General features: G+C 44.6%; 1 protein-coding gene across 1 annotated transcript in view; it reads right to left on the minus strand.

Annotated features, from left to right (window-relative positions):
- LOC140193699 (formin-binding protein 4-like) overlaps positions 1-21,496 on the minus strand; it is a gene marked incomplete at its 5' end in the record, with an annotated part of 42,018 nt that overhangs the window by 453 nt on the left and 20,069 nt on the right. The window contains 8 exons of the mRNA XM_072250866.1: positions 1,501-1,661; positions 4,701-4,924; positions 7,672-7,831; positions 11,532-11,845; positions 15,754-15,926; positions 16,861-16,994; positions 18,609-18,713; positions 19,877-19,998. Of these exons, the coding sequence (XP_072106967.1) occupies positions 1,501-1,661; positions 4,701-4,924; positions 7,672-7,831; positions 11,532-11,845; positions 15,754-15,926; positions 16,861-16,994; positions 18,609-18,713; positions 19,877-19,998 (1,393 nt within the window). The remainder of the gene's footprint in view (positions 1-1,500; positions 1,662-4,700; positions 4,925-7,671; positions 7,832-11,531; positions 11,846-15,753; positions 15,927-16,860; positions 16,995-18,608; positions 18,714-19,876; positions 19,999-21,496) is intronic.

Raw genomic sequence — 21,496 nt, forward strand, 5'->3', positions numbered from 1 at the left:
TTCATACGCTTTCCCAATATCCTTACATCCCATCAAACATCTGAATATTTACTTGAGAAAGGGATTGTAGCTTCACCTGTGTGGCAAGACATTGAATATTAAGGTTTGGAGGAAAGGTCAAGAAGTTGAAGTGTTAACTGTTTGGCTTCCAAGAAAAGTTGGGTGCTTATACCGTTTTAGTTTTATTTCAGAGTTGTAGTGTATGCATCATTTTGCGCTTACCAACCTGACACAGCTGAAGGTGTATATTCTTGCTTAACATAAGAAACAAGTAGTAGTAGGGTTACTAGCCTGTTGAGTCTGCTCTGCCATATAATAACATCATTGCTGATCTGGCCATGGACTCAGCTCAACCTTTCCCCCCATAACCCTCGATTCCCCTGCCATACAGAAATCTATCTAATTGTGCCTTAAATATATTTAATGAGGTAGCCTTATCTGCTTCCCTAGGCAGAGAATTCCAGCTTCACTACTCTCTAGGAAAAGCAGTTTCTCATCTCCAACCCAAATCTATTCCCCCAAATTTGAGGCTTTGTCTCAAGCCTAACCCTTTCTCACACCATCTTATGAATCATTCTGATCAACTTTCTTGAAAATATTTCCAATGCAAATACATTCTTAAATAAATAAGCCAAAACTGTACACTGTACTGTGTGGTGTTACATGTGCCATTTACCCTCCACCCTATTTTCAATCAAAGCCAGCATTTCTATTTGCCAACCTACTTCCTTTACCTGCATACTTCGTGCTTCACACACAAGAACGCTAGACACCTCAATGTTCTGCTGTTAAGTATGGTTCTTGAACTGGATGTCATTTCCTTTTGCTATACTCCTACTTCCAGATCTTATGGTAATTTGCCTAACATTTAAAGATCGCTTGGTGGACTCCGCACTCTCCTCATCGTCCACCTCTATCAGCAACAAATTCTGTCTAAATGGGTGACATCCTGGAGGCCAGCGAGCCCAAGGACATAAAGCAGAACATGAAAGTAAAAGTGAAAGTAGGGGAACAGAAAGGGTGACCATAATAAATCATTGTGATGATATTAGAGGATACAATACAGCAAACTATTACTGTATTTTGGTAGTAGATTTTCTGGAATATTGGACACTATTCCCATTTAATACTCCCATACTGAAAAACATTTTTGGAAGGGATGTGAAAGGCAAAGATATCTCATCCAGGGGAAAAAGGTAAGATGTACAAATGAGAATTACTTTACTCAGTTTGCAAATCATGTGAATGGTGTTGATAAAAAAAATGGTTCTGTCATTGTGATTCATCATATCTGCGCCTGGGGCCTGTATCAGATTAATTGATTTCTGTTACTGAACTACTCCATTATGAAACCACCAGATTTTTCAAGAGGATGTTGGCTTGATTTGGCCTGCAATCACTACTCTACAACTGCTCTATTCACCACAGCATCCCTTGCACGACTCATGACCACTGTGCACAAACCTTCCTTCAGACTGTGGCCAGGGCCAGGGAGCTCACCTGATCAGCTGCTGCTGCTTCCACTCTTCTATCCGCTTTTGCGCCAGAATCGCTCTCTGCTCATCTTCACTGGAGCTTGAGTGTTCATCCTCGTCTAGCTCCCGTTGAATGCTCTGCCACTTTTTCACCAATGATGGCATCTTCATTTTACTCTTCTTATTCTGAAAGAGTTTAAAAATTTATCACATCCCTAAAAATGGTCACGACAGAAGACTACATAAGTTCACACCACCAGCATCCTAGACCGCCAATCACATATTGAAAATGTCATTCACTATTGTAGGTTTGCCTTTTAAATGGGACTAGTCTGCAAATGCGCATGATGGGAAGAGTGTAATGTAATCTTGCTCCCATCTATCCACAGAGCTGAAAAACAGCCAACAGAGGATTGGTGGAGCAGAAAGACAATTAATGCCACATCTCTACCCAAACAGATATCTCATAAATGTTACTCTATAGACAGGAAGAGCCACGGCAGTAACTGTTCTTCCTAACCTTTTAATCACAGTTGGAGAGACAAGGTTTGGGGACATCCTGCAGAACTTGGAAAACAATTCAAGACGTTCCAATATCATGGTGTTGCAGAAAAGCAAAGGGTGCACCAACTACTTAAAGAGGAGTTGGGAAATAATGCCATTAAATAACAATTAACAGGGATTTAATTAATCAGACGCATGTATATCAAGCAGTAGTAAATCAAGGGCAACTGAACTTGCTGTGTTGTCTAGAAGTCGTTCTGCCACTCATCCAAGAGGCTTCTTCAGTTCTGATCCATAGCGGGTAGTTTTATGGCTTATAAACTCCGAGTTGTTTAAAGGTACAGCAATCACATGAGGCATGTTAGGAATCGAGAGGTAATGACAGGGTCATTTGTTTTATCTTCGCATGAGTGGAAAAGCAAATTGTACAGAGGATGTGGGGAGTCTGCAGAGGGATATGGATAGGTTAAATGAGTGGGCCAAGGTCTGGCAGATGGAATACAACATTGGTAAATGCGAGATCATCCACTTTGGAAGGAATAATAGAAGAGCAGATCATTATTTAAATGGTGAAAGATTGCAGCATGCTGTTGTGCAGAGGGACCTGGGAGTGCTTGTGCATGAATCGCAAAAAGTTGGCTTGCAGGTGCACAGGTTATTAGGAAGGCAAACCGAATGTTGGCTTTCTGTGCTAGAGGGATTGAATTCAAGAGCAGGGAGGTCATGCTGCAACTATACAGGGTACTGGTGAAACCACACCTGGAGTAATGTGTGCAGTTCTGGTCTCCATACTTGAGGAAGGATACACTGGCTTTGGAGGCAGTGCAGAGGAGGTTCACCAGGTTGATTCCAGAGATGAAGGGGTTAACCTATGAGGAGAGATTGAGTTGCCTGGGACTATACTCTCCGGAATTCAGAAGAATGAGGAGATCTTATAGAAACATACAAAATTTTGAAAGGGATAGATAAGAAAGAAGTAGGAAAGTTGTTTCCATTGGTAGGTGAGACTAGAACTAGGAGACATTGCCTCAAGATTCAGGGGAGAAGATTTAGAACGGAGATGAGGAGAAACAGTTTTTCCCAAAGAGTGGTGAATCTGTGGAATTCTCTGCCCAGGGAAGCAGTTGAGGCTTCTTCACTGAACATATTTAAGATACAGTTAGATAGATTTTTACGTAGTAGGGGAATTAAGGGTTATGGGGAAAAGGCAGGCAGATGGAGCTGAGTTACGTACAGATCAGCCATGATTTTATTGTATGGTGGGGCAGGCTTGGTGGGCCGGGTGGCCTACTCCTGCTCCTATTTCTTATGAGGTGTGAACTGTTGTGGAGACACTGGGGTGGAGATGTTAGGACTGCATTGTAAGTAGCTGGTAGGTGGTGTACCCCACTGCCTCTGTTCAGAGACGGGTTTTCCAGTTTGACAAAGATGGCTTCTTTAACTCTTCTTTCAAACCACTTGCCCTCTCTGCCCAAAATGTGCACATTGTTATCAAAGTCCTAATATCTCTACCCCAGCGTCCCCACAACAGCTCACACCTCCATTCATGCAAAATAAATTACCCTCTCATTACCTCTATGACCCTCATGTGATTACTACGCTTTTAAACAACTCAGTTTATAATCTGGAAAGCTACCTGCCATGGGTCAGAACTGAAGAAGCCTCTTGGGTGAGTGTCAAAATGTCTTCTAGACAACACAGAAAGTCCAGTTGCCTTGATTTACTGCTGCTTGATATACAATGACCTGGATGACTGAGAACCTTCATAGACATGCACAATCATGAAAAAAGTCAACAAGGTTTGTGTACAAGTCAGAAGTTCCTGCATACTCAAGTAATTCTGTTGATGTGAGCGACATATACAAATGCTGGAGGAACTCAGTAAGTCAGGTCCTGAAGAAGGGTCTTGGCCCCAAACATCAACTATTTCCCTTCATAGATGCCATATGACCTGCTAAGTTCCTCCAGAATTTTGTGTGTTGTTCAATAAATTGAACAGCTAATCAAGCCTGCTCTGTTATTCCTGAGCACAGCTGACCTTCCACCCCAGTGCGATTTTCTTGCATTACCCAAATCTATTGACTCCCACCTCAACTTGGAACAAAAGCTGATAGCAGCAGATAAAAGGCTGGAAGAACACCAGATGGCTTTAAATCTGCTTATACTCCAGGCTTCTAACTTTTAGCATTAATTATAGATATAGAGAAAAAGATGTTGGAGCTGTGCTCTCAGTACAGGACCAAGTTTTGCAATATTTGAAACACAAACAATCCCAAGCATCAGTAACCAACCCTAGGGAAGTAATCCCCTGTAATTATCAAGCAACATTAACTGGTATCTCATTGTAGCCAGAACACACCTAGCAAGTGGAACTCCCAGTTCATGGAGAGACTGTTAGTGAGATTTGGTGGTAGCTCATATCTGATTGCTGAGTATTACCAACCTGGGCTCTGGCTTTAGCAAACAGAATTATATCAGAAGCACAGACTCATAATATTTAAAAGGCAACTGGACAATCAATATAATAGCCAAGACATGCACCAAGTGCTGGCAAATGGGGTTAGTAAGATCAATTGACAGGGACGTGGTGAGCTGAAGAGCCTCTCTCTATGCTGCTTGCCTCGGGGTGGGGGGGGAAATACTTTGAGAATATTTGCTTAGTATTTCTCAAACGCAAGGCATTGCACCATCAGACACTGAGAAAAATAAGCTGCACCCTACCTTGTCTTTCTTCACCTTCCTGCTTTTTTCTGTTACTTGAGGGGCTGCAGCAGCCGGAGGAGCCTCTGGTATGTGTGGGGGCTGTGGAATAGCTTGTGCCACTGGTATTTGGTGTTGTGGTATAGGGTGTGGTATCTGTACCAAGTGGGTTGGTCTGGGTAATAAAAGGGGTCTCGGGGCAGGCATGGGAGGAACAGACATCATCGTGGCCAGCATCTGTGGGCCTGCAGCTCAACCAAAAGAAAACATAATGAGCGTATAAAAACTGTTTCAGTACTCTATTCAAGTCACCTTCAAAGGAGATAAAGGCCCATTTAATCGGCAACTCCAATCAAGGAATACACCGCAATCAATTACAACCTGAGTGAAACACTATGTATGCAAGTCATAGTTTCAACATATGCTACTGTTAAATGGAGACACCACCTCACGATATGAACCATAGCGTTCAGGTACCCGCAGGGTCACCAGCTGATGGACAGCTTCACAAGACAGAGACAGCCCAGTCTCAATATTATGCACAACATGCTGGAGGAACTGAGCAGGTCAGGCAGCATCCGTGGAAACGATGAGTCAACGTTTCGGGCCAAGACCCTTCGTCAGGACTGAAGAGGGAGAGGCCAGGGGCCCTATAAAGAAGGTGGGGGGAGGGTGGGAAGGAGAAGGCTGGTAGGTGCCAGGTGAAAAACCAGTAACAGGAAAGATCAAGGGGTGGGAGAGGGGAAGCAGGGAGGAGATAGGCAGGAAAGGTGAAGGAGGAATAGGAAAGCACAATGGGTAGCTGAAGGAGGTGGAACCATGAGGGAGGTGATAGGCAGCTGGAGGAGGGGGCAGAGTGAAACTGGGATGGGGGAAGGGAATTACTGGAAGTTGGAGAATTTAATGTTCATGCCAAGGGGCTGGAGACTACCCAGACGGTATATGAGGTGTTGCTCCTCCAACCTGAGTTTGGCCTCATCATGGCAGTACAGGAGGCCATGTATGGACATATCCGAATGGGAACATGAAGCAGAGGCGCTCGACGAAGCGATCCCCCAATCTGCGTCGGGTTTCACCCCCATGTAGAGGACGCCACACCGGGAGCACCTGATGCAATAGATCAGCGGTCCCCAACCACGGGGCCGCAAAGCATGTGCTACCGGGCCGCAAGGAAACGATATGATTTGGCGATATGAGTCAGCGGCACCATTCCTCATTCCCTGTCACGCACTGTTGAGCTTGAACGGCGCGAGGTCATTACCCGCGTGTCATTCATGTCAGCGCGGGAAGGAGATCAACTCCTCAGCTTGCAAATGACGGTGGGCTGAAAAGTATGTTTGACATAACATCTCTGCCAGCATTCCGGATCAAAGTCAAGGCTAAATATCCTGAGATAGCCACAAAAGCACTGAAAACCTTGCTTCCATTTCCAACATATCTCTGCAATGAATGCAACAAAAACTAAATTGCGGAATAGACTGGAGATAAGGAACCCCCTTCGTGTATCACAGTCTCCCGTCACCCCTCGATAGGACCGTCTTGTTGCAGGGAAACAATGCCCAGGGCTCCCACTGATTCAGCGATATTGGTGCAATGATTTTATATGTTCATATGGGGAAAATATGTGCTGTATGTTTAATATCCAAACGTTACTTAAAATGTTATGATGCTATTGACTTACTTATATAACCATATAACAATTACAGCACGGAAACAGCCATCTCGGCCCTTCTAGTCCCTGCTGAACGCTACTCTCACCTAGTCCCACCGACCTGCACTCAGCCCATAACCCTCCATTCCTTTCCTGTCCATTTACCTATTCAATTTTTCTTTAAATTATAATATCGAACCTGCCTCTACCACTTCTACTGGAAGTTCGTTCAACACTTACTTCAAGCTCCCCTGATAATTAACTTATCATTATATTCATGCAAGGAAAATATGCGCTGTGTTTAATATTAAATTCGTCAGATAAACCGTTTTAGAAATGAAATTGAGTGCATTAGCCACTTATCACCTATATTCCAGTTGTGATTAACACCCCCCCACCCCCCGAACAGAATCGCCAAAAATGATTTGCAGGAGAAAAATAGCAGGTCGCGACGCGCATGCGCACTGGTGCCCGCACAAGGCTTCTTGGTCATTGTAGTCTTTTTCTGGGTAAACACAACGTATTTGACTGCCGGTCCGCAAGAATATTGTCAATATTAAACTGGTTTGCAGTGCAAAGAAGGTTGGGGACCCCTGCAACAGATGACCCCAATAGACTCGCAAGTGAAGTGTTGCCTCACCTGGAAGGACTGTTTGGGGCCCTGAATGGTGGTGAGAGGGGATGTGCAGGGATAAGTGCCGGGTGGGAGATCCCCTCCTCCAGCTGCCTATCACCTCCCTCATGGTTCCGCCTCCTTCTACTACCCATTGTGCTTTCCCCTATTCCTTCACCACCTTTCCTGCGTATCACCTCCATGCTTCCCCTCCCCCACCCCTTGATCTTTCCCCTTACTGGTTTTTCACCTGGCACCTACCAGCTTTTTCCTTCCCACCCTCCTCCCCCACCTTCTTTATAGAGCCCCTGCCCCTCCCTCTTCAGTCCTGACAAAGGGTCTCGGCCTGAAACACCGACTGTTCGTTTCCATGGATGCTGCCTGACCTGCTGAGTTCCTCCAGCATGTTGCTTTGACCCCAGCATCTGCAGAGAATTTTGTGATTACCAGTCTCAATATTCACTGCTAGTGATAGAGATGGATTTGAACCACACACCTAGAGTCATTTCTCAGCTAACCTACTCACAACTATACATACGGCTTAACTAGGGAAATCAGATCAACATCCGCTTTTGCTTTCTTTCAGTTTCCTAATGCTGGTGTATGTTACAAGTACAATTACTAAAATCAGCTATCGAATACCATTGGAATGTATCCCACCCAACAGCTCCCCATCTTCAGCCTCACGATTACTATACAACCCAAGTGTCAACGTGGACCACTTTTACCTGGGACCATGGCCGACTGACTGTAGAGGACAGGATTGCTTCCAATGGTGATAGTACGCGGCATCGCTGTGGAAGTGAGCACTGCTGCTTTCCTCTTGATGGGCTTGGCTGCCGGACCCAGAGCTGGAGGATTTGAGGGCATGCTTGAAGCAGAGTTACTCTGAAAGATAACCAACTCTTATGTTCGTAAACATCCCAGACAGCCATCTAGTTTATGCAATCAGTCGTGAGTGGGAGCTGATCCACGGAACCTACCTGCACTCATGGTGCTCAAGGAACCAAGAGGATTATGTAGAGAAGGTCAGAGTCAAACATAAACTGTAATCTGAGTTCTAATATTCTGTATTAAGACAAACCTTTCACCCAACTAAGGGGAGGATGTGTGTGATCCATACCACATTCTTTGGTCACATACAAAACAGCACGTACACTCATTCTCCCTTGCAGCCTATATGAAGGATAGCAGTGTTGGCTTTGCTCAAATTTGCAGAAGGTACAGCTAGCAGAAGAATAGCACAGAGTCAGTGGTGTCCATACAACATAACCCAGCTCACCATATTTCCAAATTTAGCCAATTTATCTCCCTGGTGCCTGCCAGGTGCCCAGGTTCGGGACATCTCATCTGACCTGCAGAGGAATTTACAGTGGGAAGGAAAGGATCCAATTGTTGTGGTCCATGTGGGTATCAACAACATAGGTAGAATGGGGAAAGAGGTTCTGTTGAAGGAATTTGAGCAGCTAGGGACTAAATTAAAAAGCAGAATGAAAAAGGTGGTAATCTCTAGATTACTATCTGAGCCATATGCAAATTGGCACAGAGTTAAGAAGATTAGAGAATGGCCCAAGGACTGTTGTGGGAGAAATGAGTTCGAATTCATAGGAAACTGGCACCAGCATTGGGGAAGGAGGAAGCTGTTCCATCAGGACGGGCTCCACCTGAACTGTGATAGGACCTGGAGCTTGGCAAATTGTATAACTCGGGTTGTGGATAGGGCTTTAAACTATATCGATTGGAGCAGTATGGATAAAGTAAAAGAGAAGAGCGTGGATAAAGAAAAAGTAAAAACAAAAGTTAAAAAAGATAAAAGGGTGGAGTGCAGAAAAGACCAAAGTGTATAAGAGACAAAGATGACTAGATTTTAAAGGCACAATGAGTGCAAGGGCACTTTATCCGAATGCCTGTAGTATTCGTAACAAGGTCAGGGAACTTGTGGCACAAATCAGTATAAAGGGTTGTTATTTAGTGGCCATTACAGAAACATGGTTGCAGGGTGGAGAGGACTGGGAATTAAATATCCAACAATATCACGTAATATGGAAGGATAGGAAGGTAAGGGAAGTGTGGTAGTGCTCGTAATTAAGGATGGGATCAGGGCAGTAGTGAGAGACAATGTAAGATCTAAGGAGCAGAATGCTGAATCCATCTGGGTAGAGATCAGGAATAGTAAATGGGGTTTAAAAAAAAAGAAATTGCAGGTGGGAGTTGTCTATAGGCTACCGAATAATAACATTACAATGGCACAGGCAATAAACCAAGAAATATCTGAAGCATGTAAGAATGGAACAGCAGTTATCGTGGGGGACTAACTTGTACATAGATTGGGTGAATCCAGTCGGTCGAGGCAGGCTTGGGGACTTCATTGAACATATATGTCATAGCTTTCTTGAACAACATGTTACTGAACCTACAAGGGAACATGCTATCTTGGATCTGGTCCTGTGCAATGAGACAGGTAAAATTAGCAATCTTGTAGTTAGGGATCCTCTTGGAAAGAGTGGTTACAGCAGATTGAGGGTGCAAATGGAGGGTGTAATAGTTTGATCTAAAACCAGTACATTAAGCTTAAACAAGGGAGACTACAGTGGGATGAGGAAGGAGTTGGCTACAGTAGTCTGGGAGCACTGGCTATACGGTGGGACAGTTGAGGAACAGACTTTCAAAGAGTTTTTTCCACAGTGCTCAATAAAAGTATATTCCAGTTAAAAGCAAGGGTGGGGAGATCCAGTCATGGATAACCAAGGAAATAAAGGAAGGCATCAAACTAAAAGCTCATACAAACAAAGTCGCTGAGAGTAGTGGGAAACTGGAAGATTGGGAAAACTTTAAAAAGCAACAAAAAACCACTAAGCGATCAATAAAGAAAGGTAACATAGATTATGAAAATTAGCTAGCACAAAATATAAATGCAATGGGAAGTGAAGACCTTGATACAATAACTATCACCGAAGAGGTTGCTGAGCAAATTTGTGGACCTAAAGATAGACAAGCACCTACTCTTGATAGAATGCATTCCAGGGTACTGAGAGAAATGGCAGGGGTTATAGTTGAAGCCTTGCTGAAAATTTACCAAAATTCTCTGGACTCAGGGCAGGTCTCAGCAGATTGGAAGATGGCAAATATTACGCCACTGTTCAAAAAAAATGATGCAGGCAAAAGGCAGGTAACTATAGGTCTGTTAGTTTAACATCTGTCGTGGAGAAAATGCTTGAAGCTATCATTAAAGTAGTAGCGAGGCATCTGGAAAGAAATGGATCCATCAGACAGACGAAGCATGGATTCAGCAAAGGCAGGCCCTGCTTGACAAACTTACTGGAGTTCTTTGAGGGTAAAACAAGTGAAGGAGATAGAGGGGAACAGATAGCTGATACTTACTTGCATTTCCAGAAGGCATTTGATATGGTGCCACATAAAAGACTTATCATAAGGGGTGATGTATTAGCATGAATAGAGAATTGGTTAACCAATAGAAAGTGGAGAGTTGTGATACATGGGTATTTCTCTAGCTGGCAATCACTGGTGGGTGGTGTACTGCAGGGGTCGGTGCTGGGCCCACAACTGTTAACGACATACATTAACAATCTGGAGAGGGGACCGAGTGTATCCAAGTTTGCTGATGTCACTAAACTGAGTGGAAAAGCAGAGAGATATAGATAGGTTAAGTGAGTGGGTTAAGTCTGGCAGTTGGAGTACGATGTTGGTAAATGGAAGGTCATCCACTTTGGAAGGAAAAATGAAAGATCACATCATTACTTAAATGTTTAAAAAAAAAATTACAGCATGCTGCTGTGCAGAGGGACTTGGGAGTGCTTGTGCATGAATCACAAAAGGTTGGTTTGCAGATGCAGCAGGCTGAGAAGGTGGCAAATGGAATGTTGGCCTTCATTGCTAGAGGGATTGAATTTAAGAGGAGGGAGGTTATACTGCAACTGTACAGGGTGCTAGTGAGGCCACACCTGGAGTGCTGCGTGCAGTTCTGGTCTCCTTACTTTAAGGATAAACTGGCTTTGGAGCAGGTGCAGAGGAGGTTCACCAGGTTGATTCCAGAAATGAGGGGGTTAGACTATGAGGAGAGATTGAGTCACCTGGGACTGTAATCGCTGGAATACAGAAGGATAAGCGAAGATCTTAGAAACATACAAAAGTAGGAAAGGGATAGATAAGATAGGGGCAGAAAAGTTGTTTGCACTGGTAAGTTTGCACTTAAGATTCGGGGGAGTAAATTTAGGATGGAGATGAGGAAGAACTGTTTTTTCCAAGGGGTGATGAATCTATGGAATTCTCTGCAATGAAGCAGTGGAGGCTACTTCAGTAAATATACCGAAGACAAGGTTGGATAGATTTTTGCATAGTAGGTGAATTAAGGGTTACGGGGAAAAGGAGGTGAGACCATGGCCAGATCAGTCATGATCTTATTGAATGGCGGAGCAGGCTCGACGAGTCAGATGGCCTGTTCCCGCTCCTATTTCTTATGTTCTTATCCCAGAGGGACCAGAAAACAGGAAACTCTTGACACAAACAACCTGCTGAGCTTGGGTGAGATGGGGTGGACAGTGGCTTAAAACCATGAAAACATTCTCACCACTTTTACTATTGGAAGTTGGACTGTTGTAACTGGAACGATGGGGAGAAGGGACCTTTCCAAACAATCTTCTTCTGTTCCCGGCGCTGGTGGTTCCTTGCTGTCCACTTCCATCTCCACTTCTTGTATGTCGCCACCATCGTCACTCGGAGGGGGTGGAGGAGGGGGTGGGGGTGGAGGGGAGGAGGGAGGGGGTGGGGGCAAGGGAGGGAGATCCAAGGGGAGGGGGGGTTGAGGGGGAAGCGGTGGGGGAGGAGGCTGGGGGGTGACTTCTGCAGAAGCTTGGCCAGCAGACAGCTCCACTTGCACCAAATCTAAAATTTAAATTAAATTGAATTGACTTTTTCTCACAACCTTCACATACGTGAATAAGTATCTTTACATTATGTCTCCGTCTGAATGTGCAATATATAGTAATTTGCAACAAATAGTATGTACAACAGGACAGTCAATGTAGCACAGAATTACAATTGTATCACTGTGAATTAATCAGTATGATAGCCTGGTGGAAGAAGCTGTCCTAGAACCGGTTGGTCCTGGCTTTTATGCTGCGGTACCGTTTCCCAGATGGTAGCAGCTGGAACAGTTTGTGGTTGGGGATGACTCGGGTCCCCTCCTCAATGATCTTTCGGGTCCTTTTTACATACCTGGCGCTGTAAATGTCCTGAATAGTGGGAAGTTCACATCTACAGATGCGCTGGGCTGTCCACACCACTCTCTGCAGAGTCCTGCGATTGAGGGATATACAATTCCCATACTAGGCAGTGATGCAGCCAGTCAGGATGCTCTTAACTGTGCCCCTGTAGAAAGTTCTTAGAATTTGGGGACTCAGGTCAACCTTCTTCAACTGTCTGAGGTGAAAGAAGTGCTGTTGTGCAGAATGTACACAGCATGTACAGACCACATGAGATCCTCGGTGATGTGTATGCCGAGGAACTTAAGGCTGTTCACCCTCTCAACCCCAGATCCATTGATGTCAATAGGGATGAGTCTGTCTCCATTCCTCCTATAGTCCACAACCAGCTCCTTTGTTTTTGCAACATTGAGGGCGAGGTTGTTTTCTTGAAACCACTGTGTCAGAGTGATGATTTCTTCCCTGTAGGCTGTTTTGTTATTATTTGAGATTAAGCCAATCAATACAGTAACGTCAACAAATTTAATTAGCAGATTGGAGCTGTGAGTGGTGACAGAGTCATGGGCATACAGACAGTCAAGGAGGGGGCTTAGGACGCAGCCCTGAGGGGCTCCCGTGTTGAGGGCTTTTAAACAGAACAGGGAAAATGACATCATCAGATGGGACCCAATCTACTGCACATGTAGTTTAAAAGGATGATGGTGCTGACAGCAAGTTTTTTCAGCAGTCTCTTCTGCTTAAGCATTTGGAGAAACCCCTACTAAGCAACAGAAAAGGCCACTCTGTCCAAGTCATTCAAGACAACTTTTTATTCTAGTGATTTTCATTCTTTCAACACCCACTGTGTTGCATTCAGAACTCTGTTTTCCTCCTAGAGGAATTCCTCTACTAAAGCACTGCTTCTGCGCAGCAGTCATCCAGGAAACCACAGCAGTCTTGCTGATAACACCACCTCTTTTCATTCAATTTAATTCCAATGGGTTGGTCCATGGCACGAGGCCAAGATGAGGTCCCCTTCAGGGTGAAGTAGCAACACCTTATGCTCCATCTGGGTAGCCTCCAACCTGATGGCATGAATATCAATTTCTCCTTCTGGTAAATTTCTTCCTCCACCTTCCTCTATTCCCCACTCTAACCTTTTATCTCTTCTCACCTGTCTATTACTTCCCCAGAGGTCCCCTCCTCCTTCCCTTCCAATAATCAACTCTCCTCTGTCAGATTCCTTCTTCTCCAACTCTACCTTTCCCACCCACCTGACTTCACCTATCACTTTTCAACTAGCCTCCTTCCCCTCCCCCCACCTTTTTATTCTGCATCTCCCTCACCCCTCTCAATCCTGAAGAAAAGCCTTGGACTGAAACGTCAACTAATTATTCCACATAACCATATGGGGTATATGGGGTGTCAGGGAGGGGTAGTACCTCTGGTGGGGGAACATGTCGCGTCCTTTTCAGGGCGGTTAGTCCACCTTTGGTCCCCACCTGGCACTCAGCTCTCACCTGTGGCTCCCCGTAGCTGCTTGCATGCGACAGCGGCCACACCCCGGGCAACGGCTTCGACAAGCCGGCTAAACCAGGTGAGGGTAGCCGACGGGTCTCAAACCCTTGGTGAGATAGGGAGTTGTCTATCCCAACATGTGAAGACAGACTCCGGCGGACTGAGCGGACGAAACCAATGGAAGGTCCAACGGTCAAGAAGGCAGTCTCTGCAAGTGTCGTGGAACGTGTAGAGCAGGACAAGACACAGAAGACATCCTGGTCACCCACTGCGCCTAGTCCCATCTCCAGCCCTCCAGACTCTGCTTTGCCACTGGACCCAGATGGGAATTGGGAAGAGAGAGTGAAGCTGACGCTGCGCAACTCTCCCTCACTTAAATCCGAATCACGCGCTAGTCTTGACACCATCATAATGGTGTCGAGGTCCTCATCGACGTCAACAATAGACGAACAACAATAACCATATAACAATTACAGCATGGAAACAGGCCATCTCGGCCCTTCTAGTCCATGCCGAACTCCCACTCTCACCTAGTCCCACCGACCTGCACTCAGCCCATAACCCTCCATTCCTCTCCTGTCCATATATCTATCCAATTTAACTTTAAACGACAACATCGAACCCGCCTCAACCACTTCTGCTGGAAGCTTGTTCCACACAGCTACCACTCTCTGAGTAAAGAAGTTCCCCCTCATGTTACCCCTAAACTTTTGCTCTTTAACTCTCAACTCACGTCCTCTTGTTTGAATCTCCCCCATTCTCAATGGAAAAAGCCTATCCACGTCAACTCTATCAATCCTCCTCATAATTTTAAACACCTCTATTAACATTCTACGCTCCAAAGAATAAAGACCCAACTTGTTCAACCTTTCTCTGTAACTTAGGAGACAAAACCCAGGCAACATTTTAGTAAACCTTCTCTGTACTCTCTCAATTTTATTGACATCTTTCCTATAATTCGGTGACCAGAACTGTACACAATACTCCAAATTTGGCCTTACCAATGCCTTATACAATTTCAACATTACATCCCAACTCCTATAGTCAATGCTCTGATTAGTAAAGGCCAACATACCAAAAGCTTTGTTCACCACCCTATCCACATGAGATTCCACCTTCAGGGAACTATGCACCATTATTCCTAGATCCCTCTGTTCTACAGCATTCTTCAATGCCCTACCATTTACCATGTATGTCCTATTTTGATTAGTCCTACCAAAATGTAGCACCTATTCATACCCATAGATGCTGCCTGACTTGCAGAGTTCCTTCCGGCATTTTGTGGGTGTTGCTCTTTCAAGTGATTTGCTCTGGCTGACTTACTGAGGCAAACGCACAAAAATAACAACCACAGTCTTTGCTCCAGCATCCCTGACCCAGAAGGAGGAAACCTTCAGCAACTCAGCCAAGCTGCAGGTAGACAGGGTGCCGAAGGCAGCTTTTGGCAAGGTGGCCTTCATCACTCAGGGCACTGAGTACAAGAGTTGGGGCAGTATGTTGCCATTGTATTAGATGTTGGTAAGCTAGAATAGTGTGTAGTTTTGGTCACACTTATCGGAAAGATGCCAGTAAGCTGGTTAAAAAAAAAAGCAGAGGTTTCTGAGAATGCTGCCAGGATTCGAGGATCTGAGTTATAGGAAGAGTTGGACAGGCTAGGACTTTATTCCTTAGCGTGTAGGGGACTTACGGGTGACCTGAAAGAGGTGTATAAAACCATGAGGCATAGTTAGAGTGAACACATACAGTCCTTCCCACAGGAAAATATAATGAAAAACTAAGGGTGGCATAACTTGAATATGGGGGGGGGGGGGTGGGGGGATTTGATTTAAAAAGGACTCAAATGGCAACTTCTTCACACAGAAAGTGGTGAGTGCAGGGAACGAGCTACTAAAGGAGGCAGTTTAGGCAGGTGAAACAACATTTAAGAAACATATGGACAGAAACATGGATAGAAAGGTTTAGAAAGATAATTGGACAAATACAGGCATTTTGGTTGCACTAAAGGGACTCTTTCCGTGCTTATACTACTCCAAGATGTGACTGGGGACATGTGTCAAAGACTGGAACCCATGGAGATGCTAAGCTCCTCACCTGCAGGGTCACCTGTCACACCTGCAGCTTCTCTCACTGGAGCGCTGAGCATGCTTTTACCAGCAGTTAGCCTTGAAGTGCTCTCGGCTGTCTCCTCCTCCTCGTCCACATCTGGAAACTCCCACTGAGATTGGCCCGTCTGTTCATTGAGATAGAAATAGCGCCGGTGCTCCCTACGGCGTGACAGAAAGGGCACACTTAGTATAGAGGTAGCAGCAGGAAGTCCCTGCCAAAGGCGAAAAAGAAAATTATGAGTTTTGTTTTGCCAACAGGAAGTTTGGCACCTCCTGTTCCTAGAGACCTAGGATGGCAGAGATCAGAGGGGAAACCTCATGATTCAATTGTGTTTTGGATTTGATTTATTTAAAAAAAAATAAATAAATATCAGCCATTTAAAAAGAAAGTTACTAATTCAGTCCAATTATTTTATCTTTTGAAGAGAGAAAATGGCTGCCTGATAATGACGGCATTGAGGGTGTCTAGGTAACTTAAGACAACCCTTTTGTTCTGGAAGCAAATAAGGAAGGAATTAGTGCAAAAATATTCTTCAAGCTGAAAAATGAAACAGCAATTTTTATGTGTATTTATAAAAACACATTTACATGTTTTACAGATGCAGTAAACAGTAAAAAAGATAAAAGAAAATAATTCTGACCTGTGGTTCCGGCAATAATCTTGGTCTTCTCTTGCAGCTGCTGCAGGAGGCACCTTCCCTCTTTCTGTCGCGTGGTCGGCTCAGGAATTCCATCCCAGAAATTTCCAGCAAAGCGCAGACATTCCTTGCATGCGCACTCTCTCCCGCCCCTTTCCCCTTTATCCCTTCCTCAAAATTATACGAGCAGTCTATCTGTTCAACTCCAATACTCAACCCTCAGCAAGAGATATTGCCAAAATTTGTGGGTTACACTTTAGGCTGGTCCAATGATTGTTTTGCTTTTGGGATTTTTTTTTGCACGCATGCGGGAGTGCTGCCAAATTAGTAGTTTAGAAAAGCTGGCAGTCTGCAACTATTGTTGTCACGTCGTCAAGTGGAGATGGGGAGGGTGGGGTCACAGTTCAGTTGTCACGTGTCAAAGGTGAAAGGTGAAAAAGTAGAAGAGTGCGTACCTGTCCCAATGGCAGGACCAGCCTTTTGGGGATGCATTTGATTCATAGTGTTTAATCTGTAAATCAGCTTCCTGCAGTTTACGTTTGAGATATTGGCCATTCAGTGCTCCTTCTCGCCAGTCTGATATACGAGTCTGAAACACAGGATAATGAAGGGTAATTAGAAAAGAACACTGAGCCATTAAGGTAGAGGCTTAAACACGGACGAAAGATCTCTCGCGTTTCAGTACAGCCCAGGACAGGTGCTCTATCAGCAATCAGCGGTAGCTACTGGGGAACAGTCAGTTAGATCCCTCAGCACACACTGGATTCACCATCTATCCTGTCCACAAGCAGTGATGAGGCAAGGAGCTCCATTCTTTAACCTGCAGCGAGGACATGGACCCACATTACAGGGCAGACAGGCCCATTATTTTGCGTGGTAATGTTGAGAAAAGGACAAGATGTCAACTGTCACAGATGGAGGACAAAATGGGTGCTGGCAGACACAAGGATGTACACTTAATGGTCACTGAGTGTATGTTCATGGACTTCTGCTGCTGTAGCCTATCCACTTGAAGGTTCTAGGTATTGAGGATTCAGAGATACTCTCCTGCACACTATTGTTGTAACGCATGGTTATTTGAGTTACTATTACTTTACTGTCAGCTTGAATCAGTTTTGCCATTCTTCACTGGCCTCTCTTGTTAACAAGGTATTTTATTTCCCCACAGAACTGCTGCTCACTGCATGTTTTTTTTTGTTTTTTTGCATCATTCTCTATAAAGTGCAGACTGTTGGGTGTGAAAACCACAGATTAGCAGTTTCTGAGATACTCACACCATCTCGCTTGACCCCAACAATCATTCCACGGTCAAAGTCAATTAGATCGCATTTCTTCCTCATTCTGATGTTTGGTTTGATCTGAACAACTGAACCTCTGGACTATTTCTGCATGTTTTTATGCATTGAGTTGCTGCCACATGATTGGCTGATTAGCTATTTCCATTAACGAGCGAGCATACAGGTGTACCTAATAAAGTGGCCACTGAGTGCAGAGGCTGCGGGTATACTGTTTCACTTTTGTTCTTGCACATTTTTACTTCCTGCCATTCCGTCCAGAGTCAGTGCTGTCTCTCAGAGCATTTCCATCAGACTCATCCCCCACAAAGTATTCCCTCACTTATCAACAATTTCTCCCTCACTTACATGCTGGGGACAATTTACAGTGGCCAATAAGCGTACCAACCCCATGTATTGTTGATGTGTGGGAGGAAACTGGAGCATCCAGCGAAGTTCATATGGTCCATAGGCAAATTGCACAGATAGAAGACCCAGAGCCAGGGATAAAACCAGGCTGTTAGAGCTGTGCAGTGTGACAGTGGTTGGGGTGCTACTGTGGGGCGAAGTGGAAGCTATCTGAAAACCGAATTATAAACAGCATTTTCAAAATTAAACCCCTCTTTGAAAGCAACTAATCCCCAAACACAAGGAACACTACATGGAATATAGGACGCAAACAACAGGAATTCTGCAGATGCTGGAAATTCAAGCAACACACATCAAAGTTGCTGGTGAACGCAGCAGGCCAAGCAGCATCTCTAGGAAGAGGTACAGTCGACGTTTCAGGCCGAGACCCTTTGTCAGGACTGACGAAGGGTCTCGGCCTGAAATGTCGACTGTACCTCTTCCTAGAGATGCTGCCTGGCCTGCTGCGTTCACCAGCAACTTTGATGTGTGTTGATGGAATATAGGAGCCAGTCACAAACCTCAATCTGGAGCAGCAGGAAATGGAAGTTGGAGATAGACTGTCTGCTAATTCCCAGGAATTCCAGTTTACTGGAGAGTGTGTTTGCCAGTTCAGCAATCTGAAACTGATATAAAAAAATCTGCAGTTAACATCCACGTGACCACAACCACACCTCAGGATGTTTTGACATCTTGAAATAATTTGCCCAACCTAATCAGACCACCAGCTTCAGGAATAATTGCCCATAAACTACCAACTATGCCACTGCCAAAGCCCCCACTATTTCCTCCAGAGAATACCACTTAAGACATCCGTAACGCCCTGGTTCAGATTTTTACTGCTGTGCTGTAGGTATTTCATTTTAGCAGTTCTGTAAGAGCAGTCTGTCCTGCTTTTAGCATGTCTGGGTTTGAACTGAGGTATAGGGTTCTGTTGTTCAACTTAGGGATGTTGTGTCAGCTAATCAGGATGGTAGAATTGGGAGAAGATTCTGGAGGGAACTAGGCGGAGATGTTTTTGTGACGGACACTGGTGCGGGTTGAGGTCTTTTTTGGTGGGAGCTGGGAGAAGACAGGAGGCAAAATGGCTGAGGCACAAGGTGCTTTGTGCAGATGAATGACTTCAAGGAAGAAGGACCAATATTCCAGTGGGCAAGCCCCATTTATTTGAGCTGGATTTCAAGTGATATTCGGATGGTGGTGTGCGCTTTCACACAGGCCATGGCTCCAGTGTGCGAGTTAAAGACAACTTCAAGATGAGCTTCAACTTGCGTGCACATTTAGACTCTGTTAACTATAACTGGCCCCTTTAAATGTTTTTCTTTCTCTTTTCCGTACTAACTGTTCGATAAAGCTGACATTTGTAAATATACTTTCTTTATAAATGTGTGCAGTGTACGATCTGTTATTTCCTGCCAACGGCTAATTGCGTGGGGGCAGTATTTACACAATTCAGGGTTCAAGTGGGCGAGACATCCCAAATTCCTGGTTTTGGTGGGATCTGACTCTAGACGAACGGAGAAAAGAGGCTAACGAGGGGCTAGAGACGCCCGGTAAAAAGCAGTTTCACATATGCAGCATTGCTTCCAGCACAACTCCCACCCCAACCACACCAGTCCTCTTCCCAAACCCCATCATAATCCATGACTGGTCTTGCCCCAGATACTAATTTACAACTCAATTTTCCACAAAAATATCAACATATAGGAATATTGCTGCACCACCTTAAACATTGGAAAATTAGGGCAATGTCAGCATAGTCTGCACAGTAGCCCATCCTCCTCCCCACCTTGAGTTCAAATTCATCATCTTTTTCTTCAAGTGGTGGTTTTGGTGCTGCCACTGCCTTTTCTGTAGGCTCTTCAAGGTCCACATCACCACCTTCAGGATCAATGCTTGGTTTTTCAGGAGCTAAAGAGAAAATAATTGTGGAGAAAATAATTTATAACCCTGAAATGTCCAACCAATACAGATGGGATTGCTGCAAGCTATGAGTGAATTTACCACATTTGCAGATTCTATGTAATTCACAGGACAACATGAAACACGGATTCCACTGGGAAAGTGGGAGAGTGGAAATTATATTTACTTATTACAGTGGCCTCACTCAGTAAATATTAAAACTGGTGCAAAACAAAACAATGGATTGGGAGATGTGCTCATATTGATCCTGCCCATTAGTGTTCAAAGACAACTCTACATGTTACAAATGAAGCAACACACATCAAAGTTGCTGGTGAACGCAGCAGGCGAGGCAGCATCTCTAGGAAGAGGTACAACCGACGTTTCGGGCCGAGATCCTTCGTCAGGACTAACTGACGAAGGGTCTCAGCCTGAAACGTCGACTGTACCTCTTCCTAGAGATGTTGCCTGGCCTGCTGTGTTCACCAGCAACTTTGATGTGCGTTGCTTGAATTTCCAGCATCTGCAGAATTCCTCGTGTTTGCGATGTTACAAATGAAATCTGTTTCACAACCATTGAAGACATAATAGAATTAGGTTTGGTTATTATGAAGAGACACTGGAATTCAAGATTCAAGATTTCTTAATGTCATTTCCAGTACAAAAGTGTGAGGAAGAATGAAATAATTGTTACTCTGGATCTGACGCAGCACAAAAGAAAAACAGTAAGATAAAGAACACAATCAAAAGAAACACAATAAATATAAATAGGTTAAATAGCTTATATAAATAGAATGATTGTATGTCCATAAAGTGATGTTAGGCATAGGAGTGTCAGTATACTAGGTGGCTGACAGGAAATGATAAAGTAGTGGTGGCATAATGGGTGGATGTGATTAGCCATATTGCTTGGGGAAAATATCTGTTTGAGTGTCTTGTCCTGGCGTGTATGTTACATAGCCTCCCCCTGATGGGAGCAGGACAAATGGTCCATGAGTAGGGTGGGTAAGGTCCTTCATGTTACTGGCCCCTTTACAGCACCTTTCTGTATATATGACCTTGACGGCGAGTAGGCTGGTGCCAGTGAGACGTTGGGAGCTTCTCATTGTAGAGCCTTCCTGCCCACTCCAGTGCAGCTTCTATACCACACCAGTACAGACAACCAAGCATTGATCCTGATGCATTTTAGGGTGCTCTCTAGTACCAGGGCTAGATTGGAAATTAACCTTAAAGGCTGACCGTAGTGGCTACAGTTGGATAGTGTAGTTTTCATTCTTCAGAGAGCTGACACTTGTGTGAATAAAGGCTCGGCATCTTCAAAGGTCAGGGTCAGAGGCTAGAGATAGGATTTCTACGAGGCACGACTGCACAAGCGTGTGGACATCAGCGAGTTAGACCGGTGGGAAGGATTTAAAAGAAGACCGTTTTATAGAGCAGAGGGAGACAGAGTAGGAGGGCTTTGGCTCAACAGGGCTTCGGCGATAATGGGTCAAGGCAAGGTAAGCTA

The sequence above is a fragment of the Mobula birostris genome, unplaced genomic scaffold (assembly GCF_030028105.1).
Source record: "Mobula birostris isolate sMobBir1 unplaced genomic scaffold, sMobBir1.hap1 scaffold_732, whole genome shotgun sequence".
Classification (NCBI taxonomy): Eukaryota; Metazoa; Chordata; class Chondrichthyes; order Myliobatiformes; family Myliobatidae; genus Mobula; species Mobula birostris.